The following is a 24,793-nucleotide window of genomic DNA, read 5'->3' as shown; positions in this document are numbered from 1 at the left end:
CAGTGAGTTAACTGCGTGCAGCAACACGCTGAAGCAGGATGAGTGTTTACTGAGAAAAATCTAAAATCTGTCTTCTATTATTCGTTAATTCTTTGGAAAGAAATCTGTGTCACAGCAAATGAGAACATTACACTGTCTAAAAGTTTCGTTTCTATGTCTAGACATAATTAAGGAGGATTTATATAGTTTTTGTCAACAGCAAGAATATTTGAGAGGTAAACATTTTCCTCGAAATATTTTACTTTTTGAAATTATAAAAATCATATCCCCACGTTTCTACATTTAAATATCCTGTTGCATTCAGGCCCATATGAACTACCCACATGATTGACTTTGTGTTAATAAGTAAAATAAGATCATTATTTTAACCACTGAATTACAGCAGCACCTAGTTAAGCAGGTATGTCCGGACACACGGTGCGTAAATTCCGTGCGTAAAACCTCTCCAAAACTAAAGCAAGACATTAGAAACGAGAGGTGACAGTTGAAACCACTTTTTGTGCTCGTATGTGCACGACTGTGTAGCCAGCAACCGACTCCAACGAGCAGATATTTGCTCCCTGTGTAGTGCCGTGAGATTATGGCACCATGGCGCATGTTATTACAAACCTCTCCAGACTCTCCTCCCATCCTGGGCGCTCTCCTCTATTGGCTGCCTCCTTTCCACGCTGACATCCAAGTCATATAAACCTGGGGGCCTCACACCTTCACCGGGGTCAAATTTCTTGGGCAAATCAGAGAAGCCTCTTTGGGAAAACGATCGCAAGAGCGAAACACAAGTGAAGTGGAGCCCAGCTCATCGCCGAGACCTGCTCTCTGGAATTATAAGCTTTTTTTAAACGGCCTGTTTCGTCCGCGGTTGAATTCGCCTTCACAATGACGACGATGTAAAAACTCGGTGGCTGCGTTTGGTTTGACTCGTTAACGAATTCAAGGGGAATACATATTAAGTGTTGAATGAGTCCCGTTGGCTGCAGATCCCCGCGCAGTGACCGTTTTGGGGCAGCAGCAGCAGCAGCAGAGAGACACCGAGGGCGACGGACAACACGGCAACGACGTTATTCGCTACCCCGCTCAACATGAACCTCATCGGGGGCTACCAGCATCACCACCACCTGATGCACGAACCCTTCCCGTTCGTCCAGCGGTGTCACCAGGACGCGCCGTACTTCCAGAGCTGGGTGGTGAACCACGGCGAGGTGCCCCCGGACTTCCAGATCCAGGCGCCCTACCCGGCCGCGGAGCTCGGGGCGCCCGGAGCGACGCACGACGCCCGGCTGGAGGGGCTTCAGGCGGGGATGGGCAAGAGGAGAGCGTCGGGGCCGAAGAAGGAGCGCCGGAGGACGGAGAGTATCAACACGGCTTTCGCCGAGCTGAGGGAGTGCATCCCCAACGTCCCCGCGGACACCAAACTGTCTAAAATTAAAACTTTACGCCTGGCGACCAGTTACATCGCCTACCTGATGGACGTCCTGGCCAAAGACTCCGGGGAGACGGAGGGCTTTAAGGCCGAAATTAAGAAATTTGAAAACCGGGATCTGAAAAGGAAACGAGAGCTGGTGAGTGTGTGTGAAGCTCTGACGGCTTCCTGTTCATCTAAATAACTATATCTCCATATATTTTCATATAACCGAGGAGTGTATTACTTTATACATTTAGGAGTCAGCGTAAAATATCCGCAGGTTTGGAAAATGGCGCGTGCACTGAAGTAGTTTGATGTCATTTATCAGAGGCCAACGATATTTTTATTTAGCCTGAAACATCATTTCCTCATTTTTCTTTTCTTTTCGTCTGAATAAAAAAAAAAACCTTGAAATATATCAACTTTCCCTAAAACAATATGATTAAATAAGAAACTATCTTAAACCAGGACATTGATATATCAGTTTGATGGCGACATATATCATTATATTATTGTCATGTATGGTCCACTGTAATAATGCTTATATGTTTATAATGTTATTAATTTGGAGGCTCATAGTTTTACTGAAGTCTCCTAAAATCAACACCTAACAAAGAGTTTATGTTGTGATACAGTTAATATTCATACACACTGACATCACCGTCACATTTAGTGAAACTGCTCAGGCATAAAATATTTCCACCATGACAGCCCCCCCCCCCCCCCCCCCATCAGTTCTACCTTTAGAAATACACTTCTAAATAAACTCCGCAGTTTACAGTTCGTAACGTGTTTTTACTACAATACACGGTCACTAACATGCTCATCTTACATCCTACAAAACGTAATTTTAAAACAATAAAATAAACATAATGCCACATGTACTGTAGCCTATTGATTTATTAGATAATATGTGATATTATGTTACATATATAAATCATTTGGACTAAGTTTAGTCTTTACACATGTAGCGTATTTTCCTGTGAACTCAGACTGTAGCGTAGTGATATCACAGGGAAATATATAATAGCTCGAAGTCCTTTAATGTTCATGTGAAATGCGTAAACTGAGGATGAGGTGTAATATGTGGTGTTGTGGTCCCCCCCTCCCCTCCTCCTCCCACAGACCGACGGCCTCCAGGACTCTTTAGGAGCCGAGAAGAAAGTGAAGGGCCGGACCGGGTGGCCGCAGCAGGTCTGGGCTCTGGAGCTCAACCAGTGACCCTCCCTCCCTCCTCACCCCCCACAAAACCTCTTCAGAGACTCTGGATTCAAATCAGATAAAGAAGAAAAAACCACTGACTGACTGAACCTGAACACACCGCTGTGCACGTGCAATGATGCGCAAAAAGGAGAGAATTAAAGGACGACATGCAAACTGCGGACGTTGTTGATCTTCTCTCCTCATGTGCTTTCTACGTCCACACACACAGACCTGACTGTAGGTGTTTGATATTTGTGGTATTTTTCGTTGTTGTGTTAATGTTTCCTCCCTCTTACAGTGCTGTAGACCAGATGTTGCCATGGCGTCAAAAAACATCTGTCTCCCCTAAAAAAAGTGTCGATCTGGAGTCGTGTGGAGCTGTTTTCCACATCTGACAGAAAATAAATCAATTCTAACAAATGATCAGTGGAGTAAATGTAGAGAAAGCTGTTGTCCGAGGAAAACGACACTGCAAATGTACAAAAAAGTAAAATGATTGTGTTGGTTTTTATTAATTTCAGCTGAATCTGAAGCGTAAAATCAGGTTTTCTATTTATTAGAAGTATTGATCACTTCGATTGGCAGATTTTTGTCCAATCAGAAAGCAGTTATAAGACGCTCGGTTATGTCAAGTCTTATTGTGTTTCATTGAATTTAATATAGAAGCAGCTGCAGCAGAGCCTACATTTTAACGTGTGTTTACAGCGTACTGTTTATTTAACGCCAAAATGGAATTAAAATTATCAGGAAAGGAACATTTGTGCATTAATCTGGGTAAATGTATATTTAATGTCATTCATGAGTTCCGACCATTTGTAAAACTGTCAAACCAAAAAAAATAAAACTACAAAAAGTTGATATTTTAAAAATGTAAAGCATTAATTAATTAACCAGGCAGTCAGTTAATAAACAGTCTAAATGATAATGTCAACTAATTTACGGCGTAATAATTGGACAGTCTTTATATGTTGAGTGTTACTCGTGTAAAAATAAAACCATTTCTTATTTTTAAACATGGCCACAGAGTCCAGCGGAAACACGTTTTGAGGGGAGACCACTTGTTTTTTCATCCCGTTGAATTCGGCGCAGTCAGAATATTTTAAAACAACTATGATAAACTCCGTGTTCCCGGTCAGATACGTTCGCTCAGATGGAGCCCTGACTGTAAACTCTTTAGGCTGTTGAATATACTGAACTGAACTGAATCTACCTCAGAATTAATGTCACTGTCCGTTTATAGAGAAGAGGAAGAAAACATTTCAGACTGAGACACCGAATGTTCCGTTGACGCACAGGTTTCACTCCGAGATGTTCAACACTCAAAACAAAGGGATTAAAGTTGTATTTCTGTGCGAAATGTTGGTGGAAATGTACATTAGATGTGAAGTTATATATAGTTCCGTAAATAAATGAATTATTTTAAGACACTGCAGCTGTGGTGACGGTGAGGTCTTCATTTTACTGAGAAGTATCAGATATTTTAATTATGTTTTTATTTTCTTTTTATAAATTTAATAATGGCTTTTCCCTCGCAATTTTTCCACAGTCAGAGTTGTTTTTAATTTTCTGAATATTCCACATATTTTGTTGTTATTTAGATTTTCTTTCTTTACACAATTATTTTTTATTTATTTGGGAATGTCATTTATTGAACGTCAGTTCTCTTTAGCGGCAAAACAATCATTAATGACCAAAAAGTCAGAAATTTAATTTTTTAAATTTTTCTTTTTATACGCACATATTCAAATAATTTTAATCCTCCTGTGCTGATTTTGCAGTGAAGACATTTGATTTTAGTTGAGAATTATACTCTATTCTGTCTGTTCAGAAGGTTAAATGACCTCCTGTAGCTTAAAGAAGTTGCACATTAATTAGGGAAAAAAAGCTTCCCCCCAAGATAAAAAAAAAAAAAAAAGACATCTATTCTTCTAAAATGTTTGATTGCTGCTGCAGGTTTTATGCTAATTCTGTTTTAAAATCCAGAAAGTCTTACCGGCCGCTCCTGAGAGTCCACAGTGACACCTAGCGGCCAAAGTCTGTTACTGCAGCAACACCACAAGAAGAGACGGCAATCTTCACCTGAAGAAATAAATTAAAAAAGTTACAAATCTCATTTCTACAGCCTCTGTGTATGTGTTCAGACATACAGTGGAAAAATCAGGAATCTGTGAATGAACAAATGTGAGACTGTTGCTTCTGCCTGTACAATACATTTATTATTATAATTATTATCAATAGGAGCAATAAGCAGCCATATTTAAATATGTTTTTTTTCTAATACAATAATTAGGTTAATGTGGTATGGCCTATGTGTTAATAGAGTTGGTGTTATCTACATGACACTAACAAACCTACGAGCAAAACTGAAAGTACAACAGATGCTAAAACAAAACAAAAAAAACCTTGTCAGGAGGAAACAAACTCAGTGTGGTGGACAAACTTAAATATAACATGACAGAAGATGATGAGCTTTAAAAAAAAGGAAAAGAAGAAACAATCCCGAGACAAAAAGTCCAAACTGTGTCGTACAGTCCACGTGGTCACTGAAAACAAAAACACAGAATCAGACTTAAAGAGATGAAACTGAAGAAGTCGTCAGTCGCCTGGAGGCTTCAGCGTTCACTAAGAATTTAAAATAACCACGTAGGGTTCATCGTATTGAATGTTACATGTTAACAGGAGTCACCTGCCAAAGGGCTACTGGTCATTTCTCATCAAGTAATATTACTGAAATATAAAAAGACCCAATCCAACGAATAATCTTCACTTCACTTCTCCTTCATATCGTAGCAAATGAAAACTGAGAGTCAGCTAAAATATACTGTTTGCAGACTTGGCTTTGGGGCAGTCATTTCATTTTATGTCACAAACTAAACATTGTGATCGATCAGCAGATAATCAGTTATGGTGTGGTGCACATTTGGTGCCAAATTAGATTCATATCAGACCTTTATGATGTTCTGGGGACGAATGTGAAGCAGCAGGATTGTTTCAACTGTACATAAAAATGTTAAACTTTCAAGACTTCATTTGACTTCTGCCAGCTGATTACAGAAGAAGGACGTCTAGATTCACGTTATAAGTTGATAAATTATTCAAAATTCGGAAGGGGAAAAACTCATCTGGCCGATAACTAGCTTCTTAAAATCCATCCAAGTATGATAAGACTTTGTCCACTAAGAACACAGCTTTTAAATATTAAAATGATGCCAATATTTACTCTTTCACCCTCTGTCACTCACTCACACACATCTTCCATTTCAGGCGGAAAAAGAAAAAGACAAAAGAAAACAAAATCATGTCTGCAAACAAAAACAACTTTTTACAACTTGTAGAATTAAGGCTCAACTAAAGAGAAAGAAACTGCTATAAAAGAAAAAGAAAAGCAGCTAGAGAAATAATCAGTATGTGTGTGTTCATACCTACATACAAAAGAGTGGGTCATGGCCAAAAGCTACATCATTCACCACATCCAGATGGAAAAGGACGACTTACATATTTACTATTTGTTTTAGACGTTATTGGAAGGTTTTTCTCTTTTTATGTGAATTTTGAACGGGGCAAACAGACCCCGAGCCCCTCACAAGCTAGATGTGACTTCAGTGACGGTGGCACCCCCTCTTCCCAACAATTCATTCATTCACAATAAAATACAAAAAACAAAAACAAAAATTCCACTCAGCATCATTCAGTTCCTGTTTGGCACAAGCATTCCTTGTGGATGGTGAACGTGTTAACAGTCAACCCGGCAAAGGAAAAACAAAACAAAACAAAAATCCCCAAAATTACCAAAATGTGTTTTGCTTTTTACTCTTAAGGCAGCTATATTTGTACATTGCATTCAGCCAGGTTACTTGAGATCAGACGTGGTTCTTTTGTACATATCGACAAATTACATTACAGCATGACGACGGAAAAAAACCCTGCGGAGTGAGTCCTGGTCCTTGAAAGTCTTTAAGGGACCTGGCTTTTGCGGAGGAAAAAGGAGACAACCTTTGGAAGAGTCGGAGCAGGAGGATCGACCGTTTTTCGACTGTATTTATGTTAAATGAGCAAAAGCAAACTCATCCCAGCCTGAGTTCTCCTCCAGTCCTGTTTGACGTCCTTTGAGGACAGCGAGAGTTCACGTTCCGGTCTTACAGAGGAGTGGGACGGTGACAAGGTTGCAGGAGGAGCTGGTTTTGGTTGCTGTTTTTGTTAGTGGTGTTCGGCTCTTGCTGCTGCTGCAGATGGTGCTTGTTGTTGCTGTTTGTCACTGTGGTTATGGTTTGCTGTAGATTTTGTTGTAGCTACTGCCGCTGCGGTGTCGATGTTGTTGGGAAGCTTAGTCCAACGGTTTGCCGCCCTCCCCTTTCTGGTCCAAGCGGCTCTTGCTGCTCTTCACCATGTAAATAAAGTAGGTCAGTGTCTCCTTCTCGTTCACAGGGATATTCCTGAAGTGACGACTCACCGTCTACAGAGGAGGAGAGAGAGAAGGTTAAAATAAATCAGTATGATTTGTCAATGATTTGTCAGAGGTTTCTCCATCAATCAGATTACCTGAATTCTGTCTTGACATGAGTAGACAGCCTGATTTCTGTCTTTGTTGCTTGAGTGATTGATAGACTTTGTTTTCTGTACATGCCCTCTGAGCAGCTCTGCTTCTTCTGGGCAGTCCTGGACGCTACAGCAAGTTGCCATCAGAAAGCAGTGAGACGGGTTGGCCAGGTTGGCGCTAGTTGGTTAGCATGCTAGCTTCAGTAGAAGTAGCACAACATTGGTGTTGCTTTCCTCTGCTGGAAACAGCTCTCGTTGCATAAAAGAATAAAATTTGATGCTGGACTTGCAAAAGTTTTGGCTAAAATTGCTCGTTATTTTTGTCATGAATATCATGGAGCAAAGAAAAGCCTTGGTCTCATGTGCCCCCCACAACCTCTGGATTTATAAACTTATTGTTAGTGATGGACAAACAGGCTCTCTGGACACACACAGTCCTTGCCTTGTGCTTCGAGCTCACTGTCCTGAAGCAAAGTGTTTCTGTTGCATTAGACCGCTCATGCAGTGACACGTGCAAACGCAGTGACTGTGCACAAGCAGGAACTCTATTTTTTCTGCTCGCTCAGCATAGCAAGTATTCTCTGACGACTCAAAAGACAACACTTCTTGTGTGGCCAAGTTTCACTCTGTGCCTGCACTGAAAGTGATCTTTACAAGATGTCGTGTCATCTACCAGCCATGTATACCACCACCATGAAACACCAGTGGAAAGCACCTTTCCAAGTCATTTAGGGTGGATTTTTTTTTCTTTAAAATTTTGACAGTTTGACAACAATATGATCATCATGCAAAACTGAGATATGGTATAATCTTTGAGGACAACAACAACCGAATACTCTCCAGTGGGAGACCTTTAATCTAGCCTTAACTGAAGCCTCAGTACTTGCTGTTTGGATTTACGAAGTAACATCAAGGAGGAGAAAACAAACATCCTCTATGCAGCCGCTTACTGCTGTGCTCAGCAGCCACTGGTTCTCCTGAACAGGGCTGAAGACGGGGACAGCTGCAGCTGGTTGTGGGGCTGTTGACTGGTGCTTTATTAATGATGTGGGAGGCTCATTAATAGCAGGGTCTGAACCTGACTAACAGCCTGGGGAAACATTCAACTTGCAGCTCGGTTTCTTTCATTCCCTCTGTTGACTCTACAGCCTGGTAACATTCGACCACCACAAACCCCCCTTCCTCAGCCAGACTGAGAGCCCTACATAGGGGAGGTATTTGTAAGGAAGAGGGCTGAGCCAGCTGCATCAAGTCCACCTGTCGAACAATCTCTCCACAACCAATTACTGAGGAATAGGAGCTGCAACACTACGTATATCACGGTAAATGAGTAACATGGAGGCGAGGGTCGAGAAGAACGATGCTGGGAACACCTAATGAAGGCAGCAGTGCCCTTCAGCGTTACACAAAATTAACTACCGGCCTCATTGCTCTAAATCAATCACAGCTTCCTCCCAGAATGCTGCTTAAATATCAAGAAATCATGTTTGTCAAACTTTTAAGTCATATATTAAGATATAATTATATTCAGTCATATCCATAGATGATTTTGTTCAGGTTAAAAGATAAAGCAGTGTAAGGATTGTATAATTTCCTTATCAGGATTAGAGGCAGAGCTACGACTATTTTTATCACACATTAATCTGATGATTATGTTTTAGATAAACAATGTTTAAATTCACACTATCAATAAACCATCTAAAAAACAGCAAAGACTACCCATCATACTCCCAAACAAAATTCAACACTCAATGGTGATGTTACTGAATGACTTGTTCAGTCCCAAAAATATTCACAGCAGAGAAAAGCAGCAACCTCTCATTTCAGAGGAGTGAAACTCGGCAGGTGTTTAGGATTTTTCTTTTTATAAAATGAGAAAGTATTAATTCACTGTGTTACTCTCGCATCCATTTGTTATTTTCATTCAAACATGAGAGGGAGATATGCAGAGGTGGAAAGAGGCTGAAAACTCCACAGTTGAGACATCTGTTGAGAGTTTTATGGTTATTCCAACTGCTAAATCAAACGGCAAATAAAGTTTTGTCTCTCCCTTTCTTCCTCTTCTTTGTTCTCTTGTTTTATTGTTGACTTGTGATGTTTGTACATCAGAAAATGTTGCTTTCAAAGTCAATAAACACAGACGAATGAAGCTGCACACGAGTTGCAGCCATCTGAGTTTTGTTTTGAAATCTGTGACATTCAGTAAACCCAGCTCTGATAGTTCCTGGGCCATTAGTAAGAACTACTCTGAGAGCAGGGGCCTGTAGGGGACCAGGATCTTAAACAGCTCTTACTGTAGAGACTTGTTCATGTAAAGTATTGATGTGGTTTCATAGTCAACACTGAACAAAACAGACATTGTCCTTTGTCTAAGTCAGTCTGCTACCCAGACACACTCGGCTATCAGTGTGTTCTTACCTCTGCCAGCTGGGCCTTGTTGAGTCCAGGTCTAGTCTGCAGCTTGTAGTGTCGCTTGTAGCGTCTCAACGTGTTCACCTGCAGCTGGAAAAGGTCGACCTGAAAACACAGCACCAGCAGGGAAGCAGTTAGTTACTCAGAAAGATGATAACTTCTCATCCTGCCTCCATCTTGGACACATTTCAAAGATTTTCTTAACACTCCCACTAGTTTCTGCCTCTTTTAAAGACCTCTGTGGAGAAACTGGGTCACTGCGACAATAAACGCTGAAAACCACACGAGGAAAACTAAATACAGGAGGGATATAAATGTCTTCAACAGAGTAATGGTAGTTATGTGTCATTGTGTGTTTTTTTAAGTCTTGCTCTGTATCCAAAAGTGACATCTGTGTTGAACACTGTAACACTTAAATCCACATTACCTCAGGCACCTCCACATCATGATCTGGGGATTCCCCTCCGTCGTCGCTGGTCTTCCTCTTCCTCTTGTTGCGGACACTCTGAATGAAGTTCTTGTGAAAATCACAGATGTAGAGGTGTCGCACCTATGAAAGATATTATTGAGCATTAAAGGAGCAGTCAAATGTGTGTGGTTGTCAGAAATTAATCAAAACTGGTGTCAATATGAGATCTGAGTTTCAGTATTGGTGCCATCATGAATACTACTTTCAATTCCTGACTTGAAAGAATATAAACACTTTTTCCAGCAGCAAATGTAGCTGTGTTTACAAGAAGCTGTAAAAACTATTAGTATAGACCTGACAAAACTATGACTTAAAACAGGTTGGCACTTTACTACTTTCAATATTCAATGCTACTTTAAATATGTGCAGCCTAAACAACACGTTGTTAATAAAGGTCAATAATGAAGCTTGCTGTCTTGTTGCATTCGCTGCCTCAGCTGAATGCCTGAAATACAACATGACTCTTGTGACCTCATGTGCATGTCATTCCTCTGGGTCACGCTCACAACATGTGACCTGTCGCACGAGTACCAACATGTCTGGAAACACTTGCTGGCAGAACGACAGGCGAACAGAATACACGGCTCACACCTCAGGGTGCACTGAGTCACTCAACCTGGTGCTTTCTAGGAAACTTAAGTGCAGGTAAAAGACTCTGACACAATGAAGATGAAGTGAAGCAGGGGGAAAGGAATATAACCCTGCAAAGAGCCTTAAAAAAAGTTTTATTTTGTTCTGAAGTGACATTACTGTACAATTTTCACAACCAATTAACTGGAAACAACTTCCCACAAGTGATAATTTATCACAATAAATTAAGTCTGCTTGGGTTTTGCAGTGGTGGACAACTTTGAGACAAAAATCAGCAAGTCATCATAATCATTAGCTGCAGTTCTAATATATTGTTCATATTCCCAGATAACTTTGCAATAAATAAAAATTATAGATAAGTAACTGCCACTCAGCAAAGCTAGCGGTTTTTTGGGGGGGGTTGAGGCCTTGGTGATCCAGCTTTAGTTACCAGTTAGTGCCAATGGATGTTTTAAAAGTTTGTTGTTAGGCTACTGTGCAATATAAAGAGTGTAAAAAGTACAGCATGTAACAGCATCTAATGCGAGTGAGTGTAACTCTCTGATACTTTCTGACCAACATCAAATTGCTGGTAGGATGTGACAGTTTAAAGAGAGTTGAGCAACTCAGCAAGCTTCCCTGGCAACAGCCATTTTACGCACAGCAGCGGGGGCGTGCTGGAGGAAACTGTTGCAACGAGAGAAAACACCAAGTTGATGTGGGCAGGGACCCTGCTGACCTGCACGTCGTCCGGGGAGCTAGCACGGCTAACGCTAGCCTGACATTTAAACCCGGGTGGGAACAGACCTGGCTTCAGACAATGCCACCATTCAGCGCTACAGTAACACCAGCGGCAAGGGAAAGCTGTGAATATATCCTTTGGTCTATCCACGTTAACTAACCTGCTAACTAGCATTAGCTGACAGCTGAAGAGTCTGAGCAGTTTCCCCGACAGCTAGTTAACTTCCAGCTAACACCTTGCACTCACAAACACTGATTTAAACCAGAACAGAAATAGATTTAGAGTTTAACTTACACTCTTGTCAATGTCCAGCTTCAGTTTCTTCTGCGATATGCTCTTCTGGATCCTCTTGCTGAAGGAGGCGTTTCCAGCTGACCGGCCGCAGCGCTCCCCGTCCTCGATCAGGCAGCAGCTCTGTCCGTAAAACGGCGGAGCAGGCGGTCCATCGTGGCTGTCCTCCTCTGTGCTGAACCCATTCATTCTGTACGCTTCTTGTGGTGCTCTTTAAGCGGTAGCCCAAGCAGAATCAGTTAAAAGCCAGCGTTGGGTTGGCGACCAAGTCTCTTGTTCACGCGTTGCCCTTTTGTGAAAGACAATCCGGTAGCGTCGCAGCTAGCTAGCTAGCAGAGCTAAGTGGTTTGGTTCGCGAGCTAACAGCCCCGTGTGTTTTATCCCGACTCCGGTGACTTATTTCGAAACACGACAGCCTCTGGTTGAAGACATATTCCCGCAGATCTCCGTCAGACTCACGCTACAATAACAGCAGCTGCTAACGTTAGCTAGCTCCAGTGCTAACAGGACCGCAAGGTGGCTCAGCTGCCGCTAACGAACGAATTCCTCTGGTGAGACCGCCGCTTGTTTGTCCCGGTAACAACCCGCTACTTTTCGGTAAGATTCGCGTGTGACAACAATCTCACGCGATTCTGAGCTGAAAGGCGTCAACCGGCTGCAACAGATGAAACAAGTTTGGAGAAATCACGCATTTAACAGCCTGCAACGCAACAATCGCGGCACTCTTTGAGAACAGCTCGTACAATGGGACATGCTTCGTCGCAGTGGCGGAAGTTCCCATCCCCGACCGTGATTGGCCAATTTTGGATGAAGGCGGGCTTAGCGTGCGAATATTGCTTTTCGATTGGCCGTAAGAAAAATCAATCTGGCAGTGGGCTCTTCCTGTATCAGTCGGCGTCATATGTTTTGTACTATGAATAGGAGTTAAAGGTGGCGTCGCTGCTGGTTGAAGGGGCTTGTAACCGAACAGCAAAGACTTGTCGATCGTACGTTTGCCTCAGCCTTCGTACTGAATGAGTTTTAATGAATTATGGCAGCTCAACTACCTCAAAAGATTAACAAACACAGGGGGGAAGGGGAAATTCACGATTGAACTGCTCGTGAATAACCGCTTTCAACTCGATTTTAAACAATTTACAACCCTTGTGTCATTGTTTTCACTTCACAGACGAACAATAAATAAACAGGAAGACAGAAGCACAATATGTAATACAAATTTTCAGACAAACCAAAGTCAGTTGTCAAATTTTGCTGACTTTCGGCATGAGGTTGTTAATGAATGACAGGAAGTAGCAACGTTATTTGTATGTAAGGTAAAGGATGGTTTAGTTTCCCTGAATCTTGACTCATGCAAACAGAAATGACCGAGTGCGAAAACAGTATTTAGTACTACTTTACGTCCTTTATCTGTCTAGATCATACTACAAATACTTTCTTCCCTTGTAAACGAACATCATCACAATATAGTTTTGTATACATACTGTCATAAAACAAATCATGTGTAGACTCAGCTGCCTGAAAAAAAAAAATCATCTGAGGCACATATTCATGTAAAAGTTTTTAAAGTTAACTTCCTTCATTTTTGGTGGTTTCGTCGTTTTGGAGTTTCATACTTTGAGTTCTGTTTTATTCTTTATCTCGAGAAACTGTTAAATTATAATAATAATTTAAAAAGCGTCTCAAAGAAGTTGACGGTTTCATTTAAACCAATAGGAAAAGAGCTAAGTAATCCCCTCCAACCAATCAGATTGCGCAGCTCTTTTCCGCCGGGTCAAAGACTATATAAATGGCCCCGCCTAACCACAACTCTCAGTTACTTCTTACAAAGGATCCCTAACGTCCTATCTGTGAGAACTAACTTCGGCTCTTCCCGATTTCAAGCCGATCTCCTGCAGACTTCACAGCTTCAGTAAACATGGTGAGTAAGTTTGTCTTCACTCCTCGTGTTGATTTAATCGGGTCCATCACGTGGAAGACGCCAAGAAGCAGCATTAATTGGAGTTAAGATGTCAAACTTCGTCTTTAATAGGTCGTTTTAACTGTAATTTTGGTAAATTAAGTGTAACTCGATAGGGCACAGGCCAGATTAAAGTTCAGTCCTGGCTGCCAGCCTCTTGGTTTTCCTCCTGTGCCTCAGCTCCGCCTGAAACATTCCTCTGTTTAAAGAGGCCTGGGCCTTTTATAAAACTGCAACCACAGGCTTTTCAAACAAAGCCTATTCAAGAAAAGATTTATCTTTGCTTTTGTATTTAATCTTTTATGCTGTACCCCATGCAGACCTGCTACTACTTCTTTATGAAAAGCTTCAGCTACAGCTGTTGGTTTGTTCCACTGCAGAACTTTGATCTTAAAATGTTTGTTCTCAACAGGATTTTCTTTCTTCCTCAGGCACATTAGTCACTAGTTTTAGAACACAGTTACTAGTGTTGTTGGAAGTCCAACAAGAAATCTTAAATGATGCAAAGGGAAGTGGTGAAGTTTAGATCATCAAACTGAGAAATCACGTAAACTTAACATAAAACAGGCCCTTTTCTTGGATCAAGTAATAAATCTTTCCTGCAGCAATGGAAGAAAATGAGACCTTGTGGGACCAGACTGAGTTACTACACCCTACAATGTGGACAACACTACACTGCAGGAACCAGTGCTGTATATTACAATCATAATGTCAAGAGGAAATAAACAGAGGAAGTCAGATGAGTCTGGGTTCATCCTATGGCAAGATGAAAATATTAGTCACAGTGGCTTCACACTGTCACATTTGAGCTCTTAGGCCACCGTAGTTATCTAGAATTAATGTGCAAAATGTGTCAGGTGACCAGTCACAATGTTCTGGTGTCTGCGTCTTCACAAAAGATCCCTTCTCCTACCCAGATTTTTCATTTCACCCTCAACATGTGATGAATCGCCTTCAGTGTCTCTTAAAAATAAAACAAGAACGCTTTTAAATAATGTGTTTTCAATAGTGCAGATCACAACCTTTTTTTTTCTCTCACAGCGTGAGTGTATCTCCGTGCACGTTGGTCAGGCTGGTGTCCAGATTGGCAATGCCTGCTGGGAGCTTTACTGCCTGGAACATGGGATCCAGCCAGACGGACAGATGCCCAGTGACAAGACCATTGGAGGAGGTGACGACTCATTCAACACCTTCTTCAGTGAGACTGGAGCTGGAAAGCATGTCCCCAGGGCTGTGTTTGTGGACCTGGAGCCCACGGTCATCGGTAAACTCATTAAATATACATTTTCACCCTAGTAGTTTCTTGTCTGGGTTTTTAATTTATGCTAACTTTCTTAAGATGAGGTGCGCAGTGGGACCTACCGCCAGCTGTTCCACCCTGAGCAGCTGATCACTGGCAAGGAGGATGCTGCCAACAACTACGCCCGTGGACACTACACAATCGGCAAAGAGCTCATTGACCTGGTGCTGGACAGGATCCGCAAACTGGTGGGTGACTTGATGTCAAGAGGGATCCATCCTTTTATTTTGACTAAATAATGTGTATCCTATTTGATCATTGTCTCCCTGTCTGTCCTCAGGCTGACCAGTGCACTGGTCTTCAGGGCTTCCTGGTTTTCCACAGCTTCGGAGGTGGCACCGGTTCTGGTTTCACCTCCCTGCTGATGGAGCGTCTGTCCGTTGACTATGGCAAGAAATCCAAGCTGGAGTTCTCCATCTACCCAGCTCCCCAGGTGTCCACTGCTGTGGTGGAGCCCTACAACTCCATCCTGACCACCCACACCACCCTAGAGCACTCTGACTGTGCCTTCATGGTGGATAACGAGGCCATCTATGACATCTGCCGTAGGAACCTCGATATCGAGCGCCCTACCTACACCAACCTGAACCGGCTGATCAGTCAGATCGTGTCCTCCATCACTGCTTCCCTTCGTTTCGATGGTGCCCTCAATGTTGATCTGACCGAGTTCCAGACCAACTTGGTGCCATACCCCCGTATCCACTTCCCCTTGGCCACCTACGCCCCTGTCATCTCCGCTGAGAAGGCGTACCACGAGCAATTAACAGTGTCAGAAATCACCAACGCCTGCTTTGAGCCATCCAATCAGATGGTGAAATGTGACCCACGCCACGGTAAGTACATGGCTTGCTGCCTCTTGTACCGTGGTGATGTGGTGCCCAAAGATGTCAATGCTGCCATCGCCACCATCAAAACCAAGCGCTCCATCCAGTTTGTGGATTGGTGCCCCACTGGTTTCAAGGTTGGCATCAATTACCAGCCGCCCACCGTGGTTCCTGGTGGAGACCTGGCCAAGGTCCAGAGGGCTGTGTGCATGCTGAGCAACACCACTGCTATTGCAGAGGCCTGGGCTCGGCTCGACCACAAGTTCGATCTGATGTACGCCAAACGTGCCTTCGTTCACTGGTATGTGGGTGAGGGTATGGAGGAGGGAGAGTTCTCAGAGGCCAGAGAGGACATGGCAGCTCTGGAGAAGGATTATGACGAGGTTGGACTCGACTCGGCTGAGGGTGACGGAGAGGATGATGGAGAGGAGTATTAAACAGGCATGTAGACATTCATAATGTCAAATAAAGTTTATCAATTGCACGTTTGTTCGGTCTCTTTAATGTACTCAATCCATAAAGTTGTCTGTAATGCTAATAGTAAAAAGTAGAGAAAGCAGCATTCAGCTCACACTGCTCTAACACTAAACATTTTGCTCTACTCACTCCTGTCACTTGGGGGCAGTGGTGATCAACAGATGTTAGGACTCCACATCACAGTGAAGTAGCAAACTTAAGTAAAAACTCTTGCAGGTAGCCTATAATAACTTCTACAGCATCAGATGTTTTGTATAGATGAGAACTGTTTGTCTGAGAAGAACAAAGGCCCCACCCTCACTGGGTTTAAGACATAATAGGGTTTGGTATTCAAAGGGAGGGATGGGGTGTGTCTCATGGCAGCAGACTGTTGATCCTGCTGATTATTGAATGACATTATGAAAGTAATGGAATTAAAATTAGAGACTTGTAAAACCAAAACTGGGAGAGGCAACATGATATGGGGAAAAAAAACTTCTATCCTGATTGAAGGCTGAAAAGATGTGTACAACAAAAAAGGGCCACAAATACAGACACATACACAAAGTTAAACTTCTATTTGGCCCTGAGTGTAAACTACACTCAAACACATGAAACCATGAATGCTACAGGAGCTCACAGTTACCTCCTCCTCCCACTGCTGTTGCTATTGTATAAAAATAAACCTGTAGATAAAGCAAATGTACTACAACACACAATGATTGCTTCAAATAAGATAAATCCAAACTCTAATTCTCTGCTTGCTTGTCATATTGCAAAACACACACAACTTTTTAACCACAAATCAGAGGATGATTAAAAACAGCTACAGTAACAGATAAATCCTCTACATGTCTGTTGCAGGTGCTCCTCTGTCCAAACAATCAAGCTGAAGGCACAGCAGAGAATATATTCAGTCTATATATGTTATCTACATCCCTTCAGCCAGAGATGACATTAATACAAACGTATCTTGTGACAGAACATAGTCATTTCCTGAGTTTGTCTGATCTGCCTGATTCTGTATTGTGTGAGGCAGCTAGTGTGAGCCAATTAGGGATTTAGTGAAAAGCCTTTTTGTGAAATGTTGATACTTATGACGCAGTGAGGCAAAGTTTAAGTCTTGAGCACTGATACTCTGCCATACATTTGTCTTTTAATATTCAATATTTACTCACGTATATACATATTACATGATTGGCGTGTAGTGATCTTCAGCATCATATATAGATTACCTGAGGTGTCAGGTCAGTGTTGAGCAGGATCACCATGTAGATCATCACAGTGTCTGGGCCCTTGAAAAGAAAAAAACATAGTGTGTATGAGAACAGTGAATGACTAATGTTCGACCAAAATAAACGTAACAATAAAAATGTATGTTTACTTGTAAATATGTAGAATTATTGGCTTATTATTGACTGTCATGAGAAGTTTGATACCACATCAGTGAGTAGGGTGTATCATATGTCTAAGAGATGATTTTCTGCCTAGAGTTAAAAAAAAGGGCTGTCTCAGTGCAGTTACTGAGATTTCCAGGGTGTCAGTAAACATGTTGTCAGTTCAGGTAGCGTACCTGTGACTGGCAGGAAGTTAAAGGACACCTGTTGTTTTTCCTGTTAGTTTTGGGAGCATCGTCTGTTGACATCGCCACAGTGTAGTTCCATCTTTAACCACATGGGGGAGACAAATGAATATAAATCAGAGGAGGGCTGACATTAAAATTCCTTCATATATTGTACATTGTGAGCTGTCAGTCAAATGATTTCAGTGCTCTGTATTTCAGTATTGCTTTTTATATCTCATGTACTGTAACTATGATTTAAAAAGCAGAGACAGAGATATCTTTACTTTTAGCCTCAAGTATAGGTAAAACTTCAAAAATGCTGGCTCCTACAACCCCCATAATGCATTAGAAATGCCCTCGTCTTTCAAACTTTACAACCTGTATTTAAATTTAAACATAGGTTTTCTGTCAAATATTTAAAGTCCCCAGCCTTTAACTCAAGATAATAGACTCTGAAAGCTCAGAGGGACAGAAGGACTTTATACTGCTGTTTTTAAAGGCTGAATAATTCTCTTCTTTTGTGTCAAATCAGTGGAGCAGTTCTGAAATTGTAAGCATATAATGAATTTTATTCTTTTGGAAATGGGTTAGATCCATTTGGCAGTGGAGATGGAGAAGAAGTTCAGATCCTTTACCAAAGTAAAAGTAGCAGAATCTTATTATAAAATGTGTAAATATTAGTATCAAAGGTACTGTACAGTATATACATTATTACTGATTCATTTAATTACGCAGCATTTTAATGTTGTTAATTTTACTTTTAATACTCTGGAGCAGTTTAATCTATAACATTGGATTGTGTTTTATAAAATATTAATCTGCAAAGCTTTAACTGTACATCAGATAAATCCAAGTAAAAAGAACAGCAGCAGAAAATGGAAATACTCAAGAAGAAATATGTTAAAAATGGACTTAGCACATTATTATTCAAGCCAATGAACGCTCAAATAACGCTCCTGATGCTTTCAGTGTCCTTTTTTGTTGTTGTTGTTGAGACTGTGTCAACATGTCGGCGAGGCACAAATGAACACAAATACTATACAATAGAATACAATGACTGTATCGGTGGCCCTGAAGGTTTCAGTGATAACAGAGCTTTACTCAAACATTTCAAATGAAATACAACGGACTGGGAAGTTGCACAATAAAGCAATTATATTAGATTTATATTTTAGACTTTATATTGTACTGCAAAGTTTGTTGTAACAGTTAAGGGAAGGTCACATGACAATATCCCTGTGCACAAATCCAAGTCCATAAAGACCAGATTTTCAGGTTTGGTGTGGAAGATCTCCCTGACCTCAGCCACATCCAACACCTTTGGGGATAAACTGCACTGCCGGATGTCAACCACACCTTATCACCCAACATAAGTGTTGAACTTTACTAAAGCTCTCGTGGCTGAACGGGAGCAAATCCCTGCAGCCGGGCTCCAAATCTCTCCTCCAAAACGAAGAGGCTGCTGTAGCAAACTGGCCCGGGCCACGTTATGAGCTGTTGTAGTTAATTTAGGGAAACAGCCAGTCAGCACATCCAGAGAATGAGAAACCACTTTAAAAGCCCACTTAACTGTGAAGCCATCTGTATTATGTGGGTTTACTAATGATGCTCTTTGTTTGTTGTCATTTGTCTAATGTGATATTTGCTCTTGTGTGCAAACACTAATAGCTGAGGATGTGACACAGCAGAGAGGGAAAGATGGAGAGAGAGGGCATCATAAAAATGTATTAAAAGAAGTAAGGACAATTGGATTACCTTTTTTTGTTAGTAATGGTCCTGAGCTTAATAAAGACTTTTTAATGGATATCTCTGACAGGTCACTGTGGTAATGTAATAGCCTGATGTCTCTCCTCACCCATGTACGGCCCATGAGTGGAGGGGAATACTGATTGTGTGCTGACTGATTGACTTTAAAAGTGGCAGATGATGGAGCGCCAAAACATTAACAGGTTTTTCACTTTGCAATTTAGAGCTTTATATCATCAGGGAAATGCCTCTAAGAGGCAATAACATGTAAAGTGGTCTCTCTCTGTACATTCAGAGTTGTCCAGGCACCTCTCCCCCCCGCCCCTCTCTCTCTGAGCCGGTGTGACAAGTTGAGCGTTATGACATCCCAAGAGACTCAAGGAAATGGGCCACGCTGAGGAGCAATATTACTTCAGAGATGAATGAATCACTGCTGGCTAAAAGCTATCTGAGCTCAGTGTTGTCAGATGAAATGATTATGATATTAACATTTAGTAAAAGTGTGTTTTAGTGCCATCAGTCACAGAGATGATTAAAGTCATAAAAAAAGAAGAAGAAAAAGAAAGGAGAGGTGACAAGGGAGGCCTATCAGAGAGCTCTGGGCAGGGAATGTTTCCAAGGAATTTATTTAGAGAAGTGGTAATTATGGCTCGAATGAACTGCTTCTCCTTGAGTCGGGATATAAAGGAGGGATTACAAAAACCCTGCATTAAGAGAACGAGCGATAGAAAGGCTATCAGCCAGTCCATTCAGGTTGTAGTGCAGCACCAGAGGGCAGAGAAACCACAGCGGATGCAGAACCTGGGAGATTACTGTGAAACTGACACAGAGTAGTTTTTAATCAGGTTAGTCAGGGTCCGGTTCGCGATTTAGTTTTGATGTGGATGTGACTCTCACGCCTTTATCAGTCCAACCTGATGTTTATCTGTGACCTTAATGAAAGGTACCTTCCTGCATCAAATTGTCTGTTGAATTGATGGCAGTCTTATCTTTCTATTATGGCCACAGCTTGAAATTTTATGTAAGAAGGAGTGAAAGGTAAGTGTCTTTCGCAAGCTATAAGTGTTACCCAGGTGATGAGGATACAGGACGGCCACACATTTTATGATTTAAAAAAAAACTGAGAACACAGAAGCCCTCGGCTTTAAAAACATTGAAATTCATCCAGTCACACTGTCTTTTCTCCGTCCCCCATATAACTTTGCGCTCTCTTCAGCAGATGTGACACAGCACTTTATGGAAACCCACGGTCCTAAAAAGCACCTGCTTCTCCAGTGGAGAGATTGTGACTGAAAGCCAATTATCCTGCCTGTCACAGGGAGGGAATGGAAAATTTCCACCACTGTCTCATTTTCTGACACTCCGTGGAACGTGAAAGGACAAACGGGTCCCGTCTGTGTGGAAATTATTTTTAGGTGAGGATCTGATAAGCTGTCTGAACGCTGTGACATGGTCTACATAAACAGACGGGAAAACAATCTGAGTCCACGTTAGCTCTGAGCACAGGTCTGCTGGATTTGACAGATTATATTCAGTCTTCAGCACAAACACAGACACTTTACTGACAAATCGTTTGACAGGATTTGGTCTCTGCAAGTGACCTGTAATCATGTGTACAGCTGCATTTCAACTGCTTGACTGTTAATTGAACAGATCTGCAAATAAAGCTATTGTCATTCATAACTACTGGTAAATTGCAGCACAGGAGATGGAACAGCTTCAAAGATATTCTGCGTTGACAAAGTCACAGTTGGTGTTTAATGACATTGTCTTAAGCCTGGCACACCCTAAAAGATTTAAAAAATCTTAACTGATTTAGAAAACGTGAGACTACGCACATGAAGACAAATAACGATAGACCACCACACACTAACAGATTCACCACCACCAACCAGAATCTGGACTCTCAAAACACGAAATCTTGCGCAGTCAAATGCGAGTTTAGAGTAAACAAACATGGCGGACGATGACGTGTCTTGTTTGTTGTGCTTCTGGCTTCAGTCAGCTCGCTTCCTGATTAACTAACGTCCCGTTCCACGTAACAATCCACAGTGCATGCTCGGCTTTCCTCTGTGTTCCCCCCACACAACAGGATTTTTGATTGTAAATACTGATCGCCCTGATCGAACACACCTCACACCACGAGAAAATCTGACAAGATCATCTTTAGAACCATCAGATAATCGGGCCTTTGCTGACTCTGATTGGGAGGGGAAATCAGGCCGATTATCTTTTAGTGTGTAAGCCGCTTTAGCCATTAAAAAAAGGGTTGTTGCCAAACATATTTCACAGGTGTGTTGCACTCTGTACGCCCACCATCCTCCACTGTGCCGTACAAAACCAGAGACTTTTGTTTCCCAGAAAAAATGTTCCCAACATATTTCTGGCAGCAATGCATTCCTCTCAAAACATTACTGACAAAGCAGGTTAGTATTATATGAACATTATTATGAGTAAAACATGAGTCATGTGGACTGAAAGGTAAAGAGAGAATTTGCTGGACAGCTTTATTGACCTTTGATCTCATCTGACATCATTATTGAACTTTGGATATTTAATCTAAACTTGCCTGTCAGCGTGACTCCGACCGTAGATTTGTCTTTACGCAGAAAATAAACTGTACATTCTCAGGTGATCCCTCTAACTGGACTAAAAGGAGAAAACATTTCAGGACCTGGAATCGAATAAAGACACTCAGAGAGTCATTTCTCCATGATATCGTCGGATGTGGTTGCTAGGAGATTCTGGATGGAAGTTGGTGAACCTAGGTAGGAATCTGTCCATCACCATGACAACATCATAATAAGACTTTGTGCCATTCTGATTTTTAAGCTGCAGCTGTTTTGGTCTCGCTTGACGAATCCTGAGATGTTAAGGCGATGGGTGAAAAGAAAAGCGAACATGACAGATTATATCTACAGATATATAATAAACTATGACAATAAACACAAAGCACTTTTACATAAAGAAATAAAAGCAGACGAGGCAAATAAAAAAGTTTTAAGAAAGAAACTAAAGACTGAGCATGTCTGAGTCCAATAGTAACCTGCAGGGCTCCATCAGCACATCTCAGTCGTCGAAGGGGCACATACCAGGTCAGTAGATGGGAGAGGTATTTAGGAGCAAGGAGCCTTAAAACGGTGAGCAATAAAATGTTAAAATCAAGACGAAATCTAACGGGGAGCAGGTGTAAAGAGGTGAGTACAGGGGTGATGCGGTCCTGCCTCTTTGTCCCAGAAATAAGCTAAGCAGCAGCATTTTGTACCAGATGGAGATGTCGGAGGAAACCCAGCTGATACCTGAGAGTCGAGCTGAGAGCAGATGAAAAGCCTGCACAACGAAGCTCAGATCATTAAGCTATATACAGGTCATACGTAATACTGCGCAGAGAGAAGTCATTTAAATGTGTTTAAATGCTCCAGCGTTCAGACCTTCAGTTTGAGCCCTGACTGTGGGCTCCACTCTCAGAGAAACACTGGCACCATATTGATCCACATTGAGAAAAAAAACAAAACAAAAACAAAACAGCGAGCATCAATATTTGCCTGTAACCTGCCAACCTCAAAATGCTGTACGTTAAAATGTCAGAGGCTGCAAAAGGAGCCGCACAGGTTTGGACTCTTAATTCAAAGCGGTGGCAAGAAAAACACCAAACACTTAATGACTGAACCCAGATCAATTTCTGTGTTGTGTTTACTGTTTACTGTTTTCTGCTAAACGCACCAATGATGCATAAGAAAGCGTGTAACAATCAGACACTCTCGCCAAGCACGACGGCACTTTGACTTATTGCTTTCTGACCTTTCGTGGCATTTGGAAAGGGCAACTTGGCAGACAGATGGTGCATACACATATGCAAATTGATAATGGTAGGTGATGGTGGCGAAGGCGGCGGCGGCGGCAGGAGAGATTCTAATAATTTGCTCAGTGATAATGCTTCTCTATGACAGGACTGCAGCTGATATTTTGAGTTATGGTATTTTCACTGCGTCGCAAAAACACACACCTCACTGTTCTTGAGCTACTGAATAATTTTCTAAAATGTAATCAAACCTCTATCAGCATGGCCTGAATGTGCCCTTTAAAGGAGGACGGAGGACCGGCTGAATTTTTTATGTGACTAAAATTTTAATGCCTTAGACCTCTGACCTCACTGTCATTAGATATTCATCTCCAGTCAAAGTTAATTTAAGATGCTAAATTACTGAACTACGCGTTGAATAAATACTCATTTCAGTCCAGCGTGACCCCTGACCTCCACTAATGTTTTTACTGGACAAGCAGAAATGAAGGCAGTGGTTCGGGTGCAATAGATATCAATTACTAGCAGTGTACATGCTTTTGTGTGGACGGTTGATTTCTAAAAGTATGTGCACAGGAAAAATAAGGAAAAAAGTGTGTAGGGACTTTGTGTTCACAGGAATGAATTGTACAAAAGGTTTAAAACACTTCTGGAAAGCAGACTGTTTGTGGATCTGGTTATTCACACTTTGACTTCAATGTCAGTCTTCAACCAAATAAAGGCTTAAAAACCTTATTTTCTGCACATCGTTTGCCTCCAATGTCAAGAAGGGACTGACAAGATATTCAAACTGCTGCAAAGATGGAAGTAAAAACCTAGATTTTTTTCCAGCCATCTGCTCTGTAAGCTCCTTCTGGCAACGTTTTTCATTACTTACCTGCACTGGAAAGAAATTATTTGATCTTTGTAAACAGTGAATTACGTTAAATTAGCCTCAACAGAATAATCCACAGCAGAGTTGAAATGACTCTAAGAACCTGCAAGAACATATTAAATTGTTCAGATAATAACAGAAACTGACCATGTAAACATCCCTGCAGCTGATTCTCTTTTCATTTGTGCCTCTTCCACAGGGAGGTCAAAGGTCAGGATCAGCACTATAACAGCACCAGGCTGAATATCTGCTGAAACAGAGACTCGAGCCCCCCCCCCCACCCTCCTGTTTCCCTGCTGCCCAAACATGATCCTAACACATATTAGCATCTTTTCCCCTCAATTCTGTTTGCAGTCTATTCCTGCTCTGGACGCTCAGAGAGAAAGAGAGAGAGAGAGAAAGAGAGCAGCTCATTCCTCCCTTCTCCTCAGCTGTACCAGCCTGAGTTGTGACAATTCAATCTGTTCGGTGTCTTCCTGCATGAATTATGGATGAACCCCGCAACCTCTGAATGCGGTGGGGATTTACGTTGATCGAGCAGAGCCTCGCTTTATAACGCCTCCTTGCTCGTGTTGCAGGCTCAGCGCGGATTTGAAAGAGATCGGGAGGGAAGATCAAGGTAATTTGTAGAACGTCAGCAGCAGA

At 41.8% G+C, this 24,793-nt stretch overlaps 3 protein-coding genes across 4 annotated transcripts; 2 read left to right on the top strand and 1 right to left on the bottom strand.

The window, feature by feature from the left end:
* Positions 1-683: 683 nt before the first annotated feature.
* LOC108899880 (heart- and neural crest derivatives-expressed protein 1) lies at positions 684-4,037 on the top strand. Its single transcript, XM_018700576.2, has 2 exons — positions 684-1,559; positions 2,528-4,037. The coding sequence occupies exons 1-2, from the start codon at positions 1,080-1,082 to the stop codon at positions 2,621-2,623; spliced, it is 576 nt and encodes a 191-aa protein (XP_018556092.1). The 5' UTR covers positions 684-1,079; the 3' UTR covers positions 2,624-4,037.
* A 762-nt stretch (positions 4,038-4,799) lies between these two features.
* Positions 4,800-12,547, bottom strand: sap30l (sap30-like). The gene is made up of 4 exons (XM_018700577.2): positions 11,629-12,547; positions 9,981-10,103; positions 9,560-9,658; positions 4,800-7,058 (listed from the first exon to the last, which is right to left on the bottom strand). Exons 1-4 carry the CDS (start codon positions 11,812-11,814, stop codon positions 6,930-6,932), a joined length of 537 nt encoding a protein of 178 aa, XP_018556093.1. The 5' UTR covers positions 11,815-12,547; the 3' UTR covers positions 4,800-6,929.
* On the top strand, positions 11,315-16,190 carry LOC108899879 (tubulin alpha chain). 2 transcript variants are annotated; one of them, XM_051078382.1, is made up of 4 exons: positions 11,315-11,458; positions 14,624-14,846; positions 14,922-15,070; positions 15,163-16,190. In XM_051078382.1, exons 2-4 carry the CDS (start codon positions 14,726-14,728, stop codon positions 16,141-16,143), a joined length of 1,251 nt encoding a protein of 416 aa, XP_050934339.1. In that variant the 5' UTR covers positions 11,315-11,458; positions 14,624-14,725; the 3' UTR covers positions 16,144-16,190. The 2 variants fall into 2 exon arrangements, with proteins under 2 accessions (XP_050934339.1, XP_018556091.1); XM_018700575.2 differs by lacking the exon at positions 11,315-11,458 and adding an exon at positions 13,381-13,543.
* The last annotated feature ends 8,603 nt before the right edge of the window (positions 16,191-24,793 follow it).

This window comes from Lates calcarifer, linkage group LG20, assembly GCF_001640805.2.
Source record: "Lates calcarifer isolate ASB-BC8 linkage group LG20, TLL_Latcal_v3, whole genome shotgun sequence".
NCBI lineage: Eukaryota > Metazoa > Chordata > Actinopteri > Centropomidae > Lates > Lates calcarifer.
Note: the sequence above shows the minus strand (reverse complement) of the source record. Positions and strands in the feature narration are given on the sequence as shown.